Source organism: Dromaius novaehollandiae, chromosome Z (genome assembly GCF_036370855.1).
Source record: "Dromaius novaehollandiae isolate bDroNov1 chromosome Z, bDroNov1.hap1, whole genome shotgun sequence".
In the NCBI taxonomy this organism is placed as follows: domain Eukaryota; kingdom Metazoa; phylum Chordata; class Aves; order Casuariiformes; family Dromaiidae; genus Dromaius; species Dromaius novaehollandiae.
In genome coordinates this window covers 16652722-16668249 of record NC_088132.1, presented here as the reverse complement: position 1 = coordinate 16668249, position 15528 = coordinate 16652722, and the positions used below count along the sequence as shown (strand labels likewise).

The following is a 15528-nucleotide window of genomic DNA, read 5'->3' as shown; positions in this document are numbered from 1 at the left end:
ACGTATCTCAAAGAAGCCTTTTTACAAAATACATGTCAGATTTTGCTGTTTGCAGTTCAGAAGAACTGATCACAAAAGAAGGTGCTGCTCAGGATGAACAGGTAGCAATACCTGGAAAAAGGTGGTCATGGGCCAACTAGGCAGAAATTCTAGGAAGTGGTTTCTCCTTGTTGAGTAGTATATCTCTCTAAAGAAAACTGATCTTGAAGTCAGTTCAGGAAAAGGGATCTTGATTTCTTTGTTCTTCACTGACTAATGTTGTTTTTCTTTCTCCAGCTATTTGTTGTTTCAGCACGGAATCCTTTAAAGGTCCTCATTCAAAGTCCATTCACATGAATAGAAATACTTAAGAGGGTTTGGATGAATACCTTTGTTGTGAAGTTACCAGTTTTTAGGCATCGTCTGTTCTGCCTCTTGTCATATGCAAAATATTCATAATCTATTCTGTGTATTGGGAATGGCAATAAAGCCATACAATCCAAGAAAATCTGTGTGTTTCTGTTCTGAAACATAACTTGCTACAAAGATATCCTTCTTACTCATGTATGTTTCTTTAGAGTACCCAGAAAGTTAAAAGTTACTGCCTAATAGAGGCCTAATTTCCCTGTGGTAATTTCTCCAAATCAAAACGCTGTAGTACAGGCATATAATGTAATTGAATTTGTAAAGAACATTCCCTGTAGGAAACATTTTGTGTGATTTCATTTTTACTGCAGTGCTAATGTATTGAAAGTGAAAGTACCAATGTAAAATTAATTGCTAATAATGTCACTGAAATCCTCTTTTTTTTTTTTTTTAGCTTTAACTTATGATAACTATGAAACATCAAATACCTCAGTTAAGGTAATTTAAAAAATAACAAGTGAAGAATTCCATGTCTTCTGTTACTAGTGTAGTCGATGTATTCTAAAGAAAGAATTCCATGAGGAGATTTGATGGTTCTGAAGATGGTAATGGGTAAGGCTAATTATTTGTCACAGAAAAAAATGTGAGGGACATAATAATTTGGCTCTGGAAAAATGAAAGCCCTGCATAATTTTGCAATCTTACATTAAAAAAAAAAACTTCAGGTCATGTTATTTTCACTGAAAATCCTTTATTTTGCAAAAGTTATAGGGCTAGTCTATATGAAAGTTTCCCTTCCCAACTGTACTGGGCATTTTAGTAAAAAGTGTAGAGAATTCTAACTTGTTAGTGGTCTAAGACTACGTAAAAATAGAGAAGACCAAAGGCTCTTTGCCAATGCCTGCATTTCAATTGGAGGCATATCAGGTAGATATATCTGTGTTAGCACTAGTCTAACTTGTTTGACTATGAACAGCAGCAAAACTAATGTAGTAGGGCCATAAATGGGAATTTCTTGTGCAAATGGAACCTCTGATCCAGGATTCCCTGTACGGCTGCTATTGAAAGTCACTGCTAGCAAACTAAAACCTGAACTGACTTGAAACTGGTTCAGCATTTTGTCATATGCTGCATTAATAAATCTGATTAAACTACAACTATACCCAAGAAATTGTAGCTGTGACAGATGTACAAAGGTTTTTCACACAAAAGCTGTAAATGAGGGTACTTCCCTCTTAGTCGTTATTTCAAATCTACCTCAGATTAGCAGTAGCAGAAAGTAATTAATATCTATCAGCTCTTTGGAGAGGATTCTATGAAAATGGAGAGCAACCACTGTTTGTGTAAGGATTCATATAAAAATCTCTGCCTGAGTTTTGACTGGTTTCTTCCTTAACAATATTAATAAAAAGCTCAAAAAATGACCAGAAATAGAATTGTCTCTCCTGACTTTGGTCTCTGCTGAAATGAACTGAGACACGCTGAAGGGACAGATTTGGGAAGTTTGCCTTCTGATTCTGTAATACAAAGAAAATGGATGTTCTTCACCAGTAATAACCCAAATTTAAAATATTTAAAAAGTGTACATTACTGGTGAGAGGTACAGGAGTAAGAAGAGAGTCTGGAGCCATTGCTCTGCATCTGCAGGCACAGCTATTTGTTGAAAGGTTTCCTGTACTGTTCATTTTTGTTGAGTACTGCCCATCCAAAATGCCAAACTTGTTGCGAGAGGTTGTTTATTCCTCATGTCTATTATTCTTAGCCATTCTCTCAGTCCATTATTCACTGACTATCTGCTGTGCTCAGTCACACTCTAGCATTTGTAGCAAGGGACTGGTAGAGCCACATATAATGGTGTTTCATCTGGTTTCAAAGTTTGTTCATTAATAAGTGAATTGGGATCAGCAGTCACATCACAAAGAACATCTAATGAACAACAATGAAGTAGGAATCATCCAAGCTGACTATAACCAAAAAAGGTTCGACATCTAGTCTAAGCTAGTCATCTGAGCTCTTTCCATATGCAGTGGAAAGATGGTGATTCATTCTATCATAAAATCATCATCCAGGGCAGTTGGGGTGTATCATACCCTATCAGTTCTTAACTCTCTTAATTGACTAAAAAGGATGACTAGTGGGAACTGGATGCCTAGCTTTTAGGTGGCTAGTGTTAGGTGAGATGAGTGGCATCTGACATCATACCAGCTGTCAACATTATCAGAGGAGACAGATTAATTTATAAGTAAAGCATATCACATCTCATTACCTGTTCTAGACACTACCTTGTGCCTTCAGCCATTTCAGACGTGCATGTGATGAAGAGCAGATCTGCAAAAGTAGTTATGGAGACATGTTTTCAGATCCTATTTAATGTTACTGCTAATTATGTCACTATTAATTATGCTGCTAATGATGTCTGATATCGAATGTGACATCGCTCTTTGAATATCTCCCCTTCCCTCAGGCCACTGATCCAAACTAATCCTGTCACAGAGTGGGCTGCTAATATGTTAATGGCTGCTAATATGCTAATATATTTCTTTTTTCAAGCGGATTGTTTAGTCACAATCTGCTTGGACTCCCACTTGACAAATGCGAAAGTGCAGGTTTTGTACTGACTCCTCTCAAAGCCCTTCTGTGTGACACATCTTTCCTGATTCCCTCCCATTTCCAACGTCAGCCTGACTATTTGAGAGGGATGCTCATTAGCCTAATGCAGCAAAATAAAGCTTTCATACATGACAACAGAAGCAGCTTGTTCGTCTGTCCTGTGGCGTCTTACCTCTTACCCCTTTACAGATGAGATGATTCCTGGCTAGAATAATGAGTTTGATTAGCTTTTGTCAGCCACTCATCAGCATGAAAGATTCTGATTATTTTTGTAAATATGGTCACACTTTTAAGGGCTTCCATTTCATTTGCCTCACAGTAGGTCTGCCTACGTTTTGTAAGTTTGGCATTATGAATTTTCAGCTTAACCCTAATATTTCCCTTATTCTTCATTTCAGTAAAACGGATGATGACTTCTACCTTCCTTTCTCTCCCCAGTCTCTTTCTTTCCCCCTTTTCCTATGTTAAATGTCAATTCTAGCTATTGAAATTTGCTTTGTTATTCCCTAGATTATCAGGGAACCAGCTGAACAGGCTACTTCTGAACATGATTCATCATCTCGTGAAACAGATGAACTTTTCGGTTACTCACAGTGTTCTACCAGTCAGAGGCATTTAGCTTTTCACCGTGCAGCTTCATCTCCTACCTCCCAACACCTGAAGTCACCAAGTCCTGCTCGAAGTCCCTTTCCTCTTCAATACAGGTTACAAATTCATAATCAAAATCAATTACTTGAGCAGCATCGTGCTGTGAGAGTACAGGTTGAATGACCAGAAGAATTCACATTCTGTCTTCTTGGGCAAATTGAATTTATGATTCTCAGAAAAATTTAAGTAGAAAAATTGTGGCAATTATTCAGGAAGTGATTACGCTGTATGGCTATATAGAAAAGTTATGGTTCATCTAGCGCAGGTTCCTTCACTGACTAGTACCAGACACTTCAAAAGAAGGTGTGAAAACCTCTGTTAGTTATAATTGGCTTTATGCCCTGAAATGTGAGATTTATGTTCCATGTATATTTTTTTCATCATTTTTTATGAGACCTTTTTGTTGTCACAGAGCAGTTTTCTGCTGTTATCTGATGAGGTCCACAGATGACTGATGCCTCAGGTAGAAAGATACAAGAAATATATTCTTTTCCATGTTTTTGCATTTATTGTTTCTCAATTTTGCAGAGTGCTCTCATGATCCTTATCTGGAGAAGAATTTAGATGCAATTTCCCTTCCCTTTAGCGTGCTTTGGTTTGTGTACCTCTGCCTGAAGAGGACAACCCTTCCCATCAATTTGTGTAGGAGGCGCCCAATGCTTTCTGTTCATCAGTGCTAGTTCAGATAAGGAAGTTTTTGTGCGCTGAGCCTGCAGGGTCAAGATTAGTTTCTTAGCAAGTAGGAGCTAGGTGTTTGGAGGGGTATTCCTTAGCTCTGAATTGAGGAATGTGTAGCATCTGTCCTGTGTTTTGCTTTGGCCTAAGCTCTTGAGTCGAACACAGAGAGTCACTCTGAGCAATCAAATAAAAGACACGCTTGGCCTTCAACTTTGGGAAGGAAAAGTAGGTAGACTTCCACTTCTACACAGTATCACCTTCTTCTCATGTAATCAGGGCAACCTAATTTTCCTATTACTTTGCTGCGTATTTGGAATTTAGTGTGCAGTGGTATGCTGTAGGATGCAAATTTGCACCCATTCCTCTGAAGAGGGACTCAAGTTATTAAGTATCCATCCACTAACGGTGTTACTGAGTGAGAGCTTTTTGCTGTTGCATGTATAGGTATGGTATTTTTGCTGCCTTTGTGCAACGGTATTCTGTTCCTTCCAGGTCAGCACCTGCCATCTACCTCTGTGAAAATTTCATGACTCACATGAAGTTTGTTTGATATAAAATGATTCCCTCTCCCAGGCAAGAAAAAGTAGCCGTGTAGGCAGGTCAAGTTCGAGGCAGATCCCGTAAACCACACTGAAAGCAATCTCACCCCGGTGTATGCAGTGTGAAAAAGTGCTGCAAGAACTGCACCTGTTTGAATCCCTTGCAGTGGTGCTGCTGTGTACAAGAGAGAGTTTTACTGTGCCTTCATTTTAGCAAAGCTTTGGATGGGGAAATCTGTTGTCCAAAATCACAAGACGAATAATTTTTCTAGTCTCCTGGCCCTTCATTGCAGAACAAGTGGTTTGGAGGTTGGAGCAGTTTGCTGATAGCCACACTGTGCATTGCAGATTTTCATGTCTGTTCTCACCCAGGTGGTTTTTAAAGACATGGAAGAGCTCTACACTTTACAGGGATGCAGCAGTCAGAAATGATTTTTATGGTTTGTTTACTCTTAATAAATTTGAGAAGAGCATCTATAATCATTGATGATAGCGAAGCAGGATTATGCTAGGCACCAAGTAACAAAGTTTTGCCCCACACATACTGCCTTTCAGGGGGAGCTTTTGTTTCTATTTAACAGGCCAGGCATATGGCACACTGTGAATTCTTATTTCCATCCACATATTTGCAAGGGAATGCCATTACACTTGGTATACATCAAGGTTACGGTCAGACACAGTGATGAACAGAACTCATCACCTGGTTAGAGCCATGCACATTCTCCACAGCCCTGCTGGCTTTTTCGCCTACATGTCATATGACATGCCCATGTCTTGTTTCCTGGAGGATGTATAGCCTAGGATAAGGATACCAGGGGAGCATTCTTGATTTAACACACTGTCTTTGTGTGCTCACAGAGTGCTCACATGAGCCTTATCTGGACAGGAATTTAGATGCAATTTCCCTTCTCTTTAGCATGCTTTGGTTTGTGTACCTCTGCCCATCATGCACATATCTACAAACGCTCATGTAGGCATACTAGGACAGCGTATTCTGTCTTTCCTTCAAAGCTGCTTTTCATCACTACTCCTTTAGACCTCAGTCCAGCACTGAAACACACGTAATCTCAATTTCATTCCGGTGAAATAACAAGCACACGCATTCGAGTAATTCAAAGAAGTGCTTGTGTGCTTTGCCGGAGCAGTCCCTTTGTGAGGAGTGATTTCTGACTGACCGTTTTCCACATTGGATGCGGAGCGCCTTGGTCATACGTCTTCTCACTTCTGTTTGTAGGCTTGTGTAATAGATACCAAAGGTTTTGTTTTGTTTTTCTTTTTCCTAGGGAAAGGAGGAGCGCTGTTTTTTCTTGAGTTTGTTTCTTTATTTGACTCTCAGCTTCATGCCGTATGAAAATGACGCCGTAGTGAATCATTTTCTCTGCAAAGTGGATTAAAAGAATCACGGGAAAAGCTTCCTAGCCCTGTTAATGCATCTGCTACACGGTTATCAATCTGCGTGGGGCAAATTATTTTGCTGAATGTTGCAGAAGGATGTGTTGATTACACTGACTTACAGAGTTATAAATATGCTACTGAAGGGCGAATTTTTTCTGATCAGGCAAATACAAAAGGCGATTCTTAAGCCTTTAACTATATAATCCAGCAGGTTCTAAAATAGTCAGAACAGTCTTTAACGGTCTCTTATGTGTATTCTGGCCTCCTTTTGAATATGACCAAAACCACCGACCTTTCCCTCTATTGTTTTCTAATGGTTTTCTTGCACGACAAGTGTCTCGGTGCGGTCCCTGTTCCTGGGCTGTCTGCTGCACAGCTGCTTGATCAAAATCCGTGATGGGTATCAGACGTTAGGGTTGATTTGGAATTTAGGAAAACAGTGGCTAAACCTCTTGCGCGGAGAAGCCCCAAGAATAAGTTGTAGCTGGTCAGCTACGTGTTCGAGCTAACCTCAGCATAGCCGTTAGCTGGTGTGCTTTTTATGCCAGTTCCACAAACACTAAGAGAAGCTTTCCGTTAACCCGTAACTTGCACGAGTGAATGCAGAGGAGCAGTAAAAGCTGTTTTTCGTAAAGGGGCTTCATTTTGTAAATGTGATGCCTTTCCTTCAAAATTACGAGTGCTCCTGCTGCTTGTACGTGTTCTGTCTGGATGGATTTTATCTGGACACGGGCTTTCTTGTATCTTTGAGCAAAGGAGCTACTCAGCCAGTTTTCACAACTGGCTTTTTAAGAGTTTTCCTTCTTTAAGCTGTTTTATTGTTGTTGCAAAGTCATACATAGCTTCTTGGGAGCTTACCTTGTTCAGACGGCAGCCAAGAGGGGAAATCTGGTGACATCGTGCTGTACTGCAGGACTGCAACAAGGCGCATTGGACAGTCAGGCTGGTGCTGGAAATACGCCTTGTTCTTAAGGGCCTAAGCTACCTTGTGCGTTTTTATTTCCTGGGGTCCTGCATTTAATCGGTCAGTTTGGGACTTTGCAAATTAGCTTTGTAAGATTGTTTTCTGTTGCTGGAGTTGGAAAGCGCTGATTTGTTGCACATACTGGACGCAAAGGTGCTGAGTGCAGCACTGGTCTGCACTTGGATGCTGTTTTTTCCAGCATCCAGGTCTTGACATTTGCTCTTCACTTGGGCGTTCCCTTGCTTGGACTAAGCCCCACAGTGTTTCCGTGAGGTGGTTGCAGGAGGCATCGTGCCCACCTTAGAAATCAACTGCTGAAGCAGAGGGAAATTCATGACCTTTGCCACAACTGGAGATAGATGAAGGTACTGGCAGAGCCCATGGGAAGCCGGGGGAGGAATTCAGGTACAAAGCACTGGAGCCTGGTGCCCTTGGAGATGCCCTGGGTTACCCTGCATGGGCTCCTGCTGCTCCCTCAGAAGGGCATGGGACTGCTGTAGGTCTTATGCCACATCTGCCTGCTTTGCCTGGGAGTCTGGTTGCTCGGTGATGCCTGAAACGGCAGCAGCTGCCTGTGTTTAGGCCCCAGCATCTTCCCCTCCCAAACAGGGAGATGCTGCAGTTCAGTCGTATTCTGCGTACTCATTTCTTGCCGGGTTTCAGATCAGTACTGACTGCGGAGACAACGAAACTCTTCTGTGGCACGTATGTGCAAACTGCATGGAAGTTCTGGTGACAGCGTTAACTTTGCTTTGAGGTGCCTGGCAGAGTCTTCTGTCTCGTGTCCTTTCAGAGGTGTAGACGGTGCAGTTTGTGCAGGAGGGCAGTGCTGCCGGCAGGGAAAGAGCAGCAGTGCGTGTGGCCCGTGGAGCCTTTGCTTTGGGCAGGGGCAGCAACCGGGAGAAGAGAGAGGATGAGAGGACAGTGTCAAAGGAGAAAGTTTAGACAAAAGGAAGACAGAGGTGTGGGGGAAGAGACTTTATGAACGATGAGGAGAGGCAGAGAGGAGCAGAGGAAAGAATGAGGCCGGGAGCATGGGTGCAGAGAGCGTTTGATGAGATGGAAAACTGAGGAAGTGGTGGGGGCAGTAACGGGAACAGGAGCAGAGGGAAAGGGGGGTGAGCGAGAGAGGCACCAGGCATATGAAGCCTAAAGAAAATGGCAGGAAGAAATAAGTAGCTTGAAGGAGGAAAGGGACAAAACCAAATTTGTCTGTGGGCATCCTGGTTCAGTGACTTGATCTGAGGGGATGAAGGGATCATCACGCTTTGGTGTGGAAAGGGTATGACAAATGAGGCATCAGGTATAGTGTATGCAAAGAAGAGAAAACAAGTCTCACACCAGAGGGGAACTGGGATGTGACCGTTTGATCTCTTCCAGTAGGTTGCATTCCGGTGTGGATTTCAGCTGGGAGAAAATCAACGAGCGGGTGCGGAGTCTCCTCACCTCAGCACAGGCCAAGCAGCGGCTTTCCTCTGTGAGTATTAGTATGACAGTTCGGGAGCCACTGACGCTGATGTGACAGTGTCTCCCAGTTCCAGCATGTCAGGACTGTGGCCCATCCGTCTGCCAGTCCACCCCAGCTGGCCCATAAATGTGCCAGTTTAGTTTTGGGTAGCCAGTTATTTACCTCACAAGGTCTGGCCAAGTCTGGACTAAGGCATGCTCCCTTGCTTCTGAGTGCCACAGACAAAAGGTCAGAAGGGAAGTCTTGGATTCCCGGTCGGGAATGAGCACAGCATGGTGCCTGTGGCACTAGAAGGAGAGGGGTGGGGCACAGGAACACAATTTAGAGCGAAAAAACAAATAGTTTTTGGATTGCCACGCTGTAGTAAATTGGAGGGAGGAACTAACAGCTGAAAAGGGCCTCTGAAACGAGGGCGATAGCTACTGAAGCACAAAAGCTTTGTGGACTGATCCTGCTGTGGCTAATTCTGAATGGCATTGGGGACCTCAGAAATGAGCGACTCAGCAGCTGTTTCTGCAGAGCCCACTAGATACTGACAAAAGAACTGGTGGATGATAGTAATTGCTCTCTCCTTGCTCTCTTTTTCCAGCTAAGGTAATAATAGTTGGTCCGGGAAGACATTTCCTTTCCTTACAAACCACGTGTCTCTCTTGCCCCTGTCTTCCCAAACAGCTACTGCAACACCCCTGCTGCTCCAGCGTGGGCATACACAAGGCTTTTTCACTCTGCCATTGATTTCTGAATCAGTGACAAATCCAAGCCTAAGATCGTTATTTCACACTTACTAAGATACTTAGTTCAAGGGAAGGGCTATAAGTCTGAATCACTGAGGCTCCCTCCCTCTTCTACCCAGCAAATGAGTGGGAATGGCCCGCCCCAAGCAACAGAAGGGACCTTTCCCATTGCAAAGCAGCCTAAACAAAATGACTGCAGTGATCAGGAGCTAGAAGATACAGGATCTTGCATGCGTCAGGCTTTCAGGATAAGGCCCTTCATTTCCCTGAGATAATTTGCAATTGTTTTGCTAATTGGTAGCATCTGCTCAGGGTTTGGAATTATGCAGACATCTGCAATCTCCATTAGCCTTGCACTAACCTGAAGGAGCCACCCTAGAGGAAAGAAAGAAGGGGAACACATGAAAGAGGATGAATTAGTCAGTGTTGCTAGCCCAGTGCAAGGTTCAGAAATGGCATTAACGTTTCCTTTGACTTTCTGGGACTACAGACTACTTATTTAATACATCTGGCAATTGCTGCATAGGCATGTGGCTCCCAGCTCCCTGCCTAGCTACAAGTGAAAGTGTTTGAAGAGATAGGTCAGATGCTTCAGCTGGAGGAAAGTTACACTGTCAAGAAACAGGCTCTCAAGTGATCTTTCCCACAGCTTTTTGTTTCAGCACCTGGAGCGGCACTTGTTAATCTGTTTACCTCTTTAGGTACAGCAGTGGGAAAATTCAATATCCACGCGTAGTGCTTTAGCAAGAATTTGAGGCTGCGAGGAGGTGGGAGACTGCACAGCAGTTAGTTACTTCAGCCATTTTCTGTAGCATGCTGTGCTGGCTGTCATAGACATTTAGCTTCCATTCTCCACTGGTTCTTCACTTAGCAACACTGTGTGCCAATCCTCTTAAGAAAGTAAGAGTTTATTTTCACTCTCAACTGTGAAACGCAAGAGGGACAGCAACAAAAGCTGCCAACCTGTTATTAGAAAAAGGTACCTACAAAAGACAGAGAATAACTCTGCTTTGCACCAGACAAAGCAATTGTTTGTCTCACCATAGCAGTGACAGCAGTTGCAGTTTTCTTGTCTTCCCAGTGTATCTCACTTCAAGCACTGAAGATCAATGTTCCTGATGAAATCAAATAGCTTTTTTTTTCCACCAGCACTGATATTTTCTGACAAGGAAGTCCATTTTTCGCATTCACCCTAAGCAGATTAATACTTTCTTTAGTTTTGTCTAGTTCTGTGGATTTTATATAGGGGTGAATTTGATCCTGAAAATTGCCCTGTCACATATGAAGAACACGGAGGAGGATGTTTCTAGGTTGTCCTCTGTGTTCTGACTCTCAGCTTCCCTTGGGAATGTTGATTTCAACTTACCTGAGCACCTAAAGCACTTCTCTGATCATAAAAAGTTTGTAATAATAAAGAGTCCCATTATTTTCAATGTAGCTCATTCACTAGTCTAGTTTGTTGTGTATTAGATACTTTTTGTCACAGCCTTTAGATGGAGACAGCGTTCCAGTGAATGTCCTTTCTTTGGCATTACTTGCCAAATGCATTAAATGAATTTTAATACTAAGGCATTCCAGCTGTTGACAAGATTATAAGGGACAGAACCAGTTGTGCTGAACTGGTTTAACTCTTTTGGAAAGAAGTGAAAGTTTTACATTGGACTAGATACTTTTATCAGTTCTCCACTGGCATAGAAGTTAACTTGAGGTGCTTTTTATAGGGAGCTACTGAGAGTGAGATTGATGATGTCTTTGAAAGAAGGTCTGTGTCTTTGAGGAATTCCCTGCCTAATGACTCAGGGGAACGGAGCTATTGCTAAGTAGTTATTATCAGAAAGGTAAGAGCGTAAATCTTTTTCTTTTGATGTTTTGAATTTATTCTAGATCAAGGATTACAGAATCACAGAATGGTTGAGGTTGGAAGGGACCTCTGGAGATCATCTAGTCCAACCCCCCATACTTAAGCAGGGTCACCTAGAGCACGTTGCCCAGGATTATGACCAGATGGCTTTTGAATATCTGTGAGGACAGAGACTCCTGAATCTCTCTGGCAAGTGTTCTGTTACCCCTACAGTAAAGAAGTTTTTCCTTATGTTCAGATGGACCTTCTAGTGTTTCAGTTTGTGCCTGTTGCCTCTCATCCTATGGCTGAGCACCACTGAAAAGAGGCTGGCCGCATCGTCTTTCTTGGTCTCCTTTGAAAATCTCAGCCACAAGCTTTAAAAGCTCTTCAGTGGAAGATTCATAGTGAAACAGAACTAAAAATAAAATTGGACAGTTCAGTATTGTAAAACATTATATGAGGAGTCTTGTCAACAGCTTGACAAACTAAGACCTAGTTGATAGTCATTAGGAGCAGCATATGTAGTATTTTATGTTCATAAAGTTATTCAAAGGCTGTATAGTCCAATAGGAATGAACAATAGAGTGGCTTACAGCCTCAGATTGCATTACACTGATGAAAGGATCTAGCTTTCTTATTTTTCAAACACATCCTCGATGTATCTGATGATGGTAACATTTTAAAATATTCATCAAGTTCTGAGGAAAATAAAAGGTCAAGACAGCTGACAGCTACTGGAACACTCTTAAACTTTTTAGGAACTGCCAGTTGCCTGCTCTCTCTGACTAATGTTTCATCTCTGACCCTTTTAGGAGCTCTGTTCCAAACTCTTCTTTCAGAGTGGTATTTTTAAAGATTCCTATTAAAATTACAAAAAAATTGAAGGCAGATTTTGTTCCTTTTTATGTTCTCAGTATTATTTAATATTTGCTGCTTATTTATGGCTTGTCACTCTTGAGGCAGCTGTTTAACATTCCCATGGAAATTTCCAAACAGAAAAGAAGCAACTGCTTTAATGAGTTGAAATGCAAGGGAAATTACTAGTGAGTTTTGGGGACTCTTCTAAGTGTGGTATGGATTAATTCAGGAAGTCAGACAGTGTAAATGGAAGGAAGGAAGAAGAGAGAGGGGAGTATTATATGTGATTTCATATAATACTGCCCAGAATTTTCTATGTCCCAAGGCTTTTCACTACTATTCTCAGTCACTCATATTATATCTCCTCACCCCTTTGCAGCCCAGACAAATTACAGGTGAATTGAATTCCTCTTTTTTCTACATCTGACTGCACCAGAGGTAGAGCATACATCTAGTCTTTGTCGAATGGAGTTTTTTCCTGTTTTGATTTCCACTACAGTTCAAAAATAATATAGCGACATCACCAGGACTAATGGTCATGTTTATGTGAGAGGAATCAGAGCACCTTCAAAGCTAAAACTCTACAATCCCTGTTTTGTGTGAATATGAAACATCTAAAAGCTAGTGGCTTTAAGGCCCTCTTTACTTTACCTGACTCCAGTGAAAGCTTACCAGTGCTTTTCTGCCAGCCATTACCTCTTGAATTGCCCTTACAAGGCTGTCGTCCAAGGTACAAAGGAGATAGTAGAGAAAGATAGTACAGTCTTGACCATTTGCTTACACAGTTGCTTAAGTGGTGTCCTGAATAGCATGATAATATGTGTAACATGCTTGCCACATGGCCAATTCCTCACATGGCTTTTCTTGGAAATAAAGAGTTTGGCCTGTGTCCTGAGCTGGGTCCTCTCTGCATGATCAGGTTGAGATGGCCAACACGAAGTAACACAGAGTATGAAGAAACAGTGAGCTATTTCCTAGGGTCCTCACTAATGCGAAACTCACTTAAAACTCAGTGCGAATGTCATTTTACAAAGGCCACAGGATGAGTTGTCTTCCTTTATTTTGTAACACAGTCTCTGGTAACTCTAAAAAAGCACATTGAGATGATCTATGTTGGAGTCCTAAAACTTAACAAAAAATATGTTTCTCAAAGGTTGTTTTTAAACACAGTTTTCTCAGAGACCATAGTTCAGAAGCATTCTTGCAGATACTCTGGTTCTTGGGCAGTAAAGTTATTCTTGTTTCTGTAGGTGGGACGGCATAGTGACTCCTAGATACTGATCCCGATGAATACACTGAGACTGATGCTTCTATTCCAGCTGAGCAGTGGTTTGGTTTCTTTGCTATTGTGTTATCTCTTTCTCAAAGCAAGACTTCTATGCTGTCTGACACTGTATAAGAATATCTGATTAAATGATTACCTGTGGGCTCAAATATAACTCTCACAGATGTATGAACTTACTAGCTTATTACTAATACAAAGGCAAGTCTTTGAGTCTTGTCTCTGATCTCTGCTTTCTCTAGGTTTTGCGCTTAGAATTACCACTAAAAATTTACAGTGCTGGAACTGATGATCTGAAAGGGTCACATTTCTCAATGTATGTTCATAAAAATAGAAAAGGCCCTTTACTTGCTCATATGTTTCTCTGCCTTCTTGAAAAAAGGTAGCTGAGATGGATCTTTAATACGTATACTTGAAACAGCACCTTTAATAAAATATTTTGAATAATTGAGAAATATACAGGAATTTATTTTAAATGATTTAATAAAATCTTGTAGCTTTTAAATTTAATTAAATGTAAAATTTTCTGGGAAAGCACCAGTTATGCTGTCATGTAAGAACGATTTTTCAGAGTAAGAGGGGCTTGCCACAAAGAAAATATACACAAACATATGCCCTAAGCAGACACCACAAAGAAGTGCTTGGGCTTTGGAGGGGAAGCTCATGCTGAAAGCAAAGAAACCAGTAGTGGCTCTGCCAGGGTCTTGGTCTGGCAAAGTCTAGCCTTTTGCAGTGAGTGGTACCTGTTGATGTGAACACACCAGCATGTCCTGCAAGAGCTGGTGCCATGCTGAACCAGAGGACAGGTGGGAAACACCCAAGCTGCTGCTGGGCAGGCTAATGCTAGACAGAGAAGCAGTATAGCTGGTGAGCATGGTATTGCACTGGCATAGCCGTGGCACAGTGTTTCCAAATCTCAGCTCAAATCTTCCTGCATGGTGGTGGTCTAGTTCAGGTGAAAGTTTTCTATATGAGGGAGCCTCCAAGCTGCTTCATGTAGACATTCTTCTTGGTTATGTTTCTTTAAAAAGACTGGGGAGGATCACAGCAAGGAGCTGGGAGCCTAAGGCACAGGGAAAGACTTCTGGTAGGAACAGAAAGCAGAATGACAGAAATAAACTTCCTGTGGACCTGGGACTGCTGTAACGCAGCCATTCAGTTGACAGAAATCAAACAGGCGAGCAAGGACTTGTTGTGGAGGGACAAAGTGTTCAAGGGGAGGGCTATTTATAAGTTATCTCATTTCCATTCTGTTCTACCTAGTCATTTTGAATTTTCCAAATCTGAAAAAATGAATTATTCTAGCTTCTTTTTAGATAAAACCTGCCCTTTTTGGTTTAAAAGCCTCTGACTTTATTACAAGAAAAAAGTCTGTTTCAAAACTCTGCCTGTTTTGGAGTCTGTACACACACCCACAATATATAGATCTAATGACAACTTTATTTCTGCAGGCTTAGAGGTTGAATACAGACTTTTTGTTTGACTACTGTAACACATATATGAATTTACTTTACTGACTTTATTAGCACTATTAAATTCTGTGAGTCTAGCTAAGCCAGGAGGAAGTGAAGGGAAACTGCTACAGTATAACGACAAAAAAAAAAAAAAAAAAAAAAAAAGAAGAAGAAGTAAAAAGCATGGAACAAGAGTGCCTTTGCAATTCTCCATTAATCTCTAAAAGAATCTGCAGTGCTGCCTTCTGCCAACATGGAAGTAAATAAGGAAATAAAGCAGCAATATTCTTCTAGGAATCACTCCCATACACAAATGAGCATGGATTATCATGTTTCTTGTGTCAGATGCTAGTGTAGTTTTATTCTGAAAAAAGATGGTCACATTCCCCAGTTACAGTTTTTCAAAAATAGCAGAGCTTTTCTTTGTATTTTTCAGTTTGCTTCTATTTGTTTCTCTTGTCTTGGGGTTTCATCCTGGAGTTCTAATGGAGTTCCAGCCAGTAGATCCACTGACTGAGAGTTCAGTGTCAGTCCAAGTTGGATTAGTTCTTTCTCAATAATAATTTATTCGTCATGCAAATAAGGGTTTGCAGATCAGTTTCTCTGTTATGCAGTTCTCATGAATGCAATATCAACATTGTAATGTGAAAAAATGAAACATCAGAGCCTCCTGAATGCATTTTATGAAGTGCTGAAGTAACAGAGTGCTA

The 15528-nt window shown here is 41.4% G+C and overlaps 1 protein-coding gene across 5 annotated transcripts in view; it reads left to right on the top strand.

Moving 5' to 3' along the window:
* The window catches only part of SPATA6L (spermatogenesis associated 6 like), a 31305-nt gene extending 17486 nt beyond the window's left edge, over positions 1 to 13819 (top strand). For 4 of the 5 annotated variants that reach the window (XM_064501534.1, XM_064501533.1, XM_064501531.1 and 1 more), the window contains 5 exons: positions 800 to 843; positions 3466 to 3659; positions 8560 to 8656; positions 11103 to 11219; positions 13333 to 13819. In XM_064501534.1, coding sequence (XP_064357604.1) covers positions 800 to 843; positions 3466 to 3659; positions 8560 to 8656; positions 11103 to 11201 — 434 coding nt within the window. In that variant the 3' untranslated portion in view covers positions 11202 to 11219; positions 13333 to 13819. The remainder of the gene's footprint in view (positions 1 to 799; positions 844 to 3465; positions 3660 to 8559; positions 8657 to 11102; positions 11220 to 13332) is intronic. The other variant, XM_064501532.1, reaches the window with a different exon arrangement.
* Positions 13820 to 15528: the final 1709 nt, after the last annotated feature.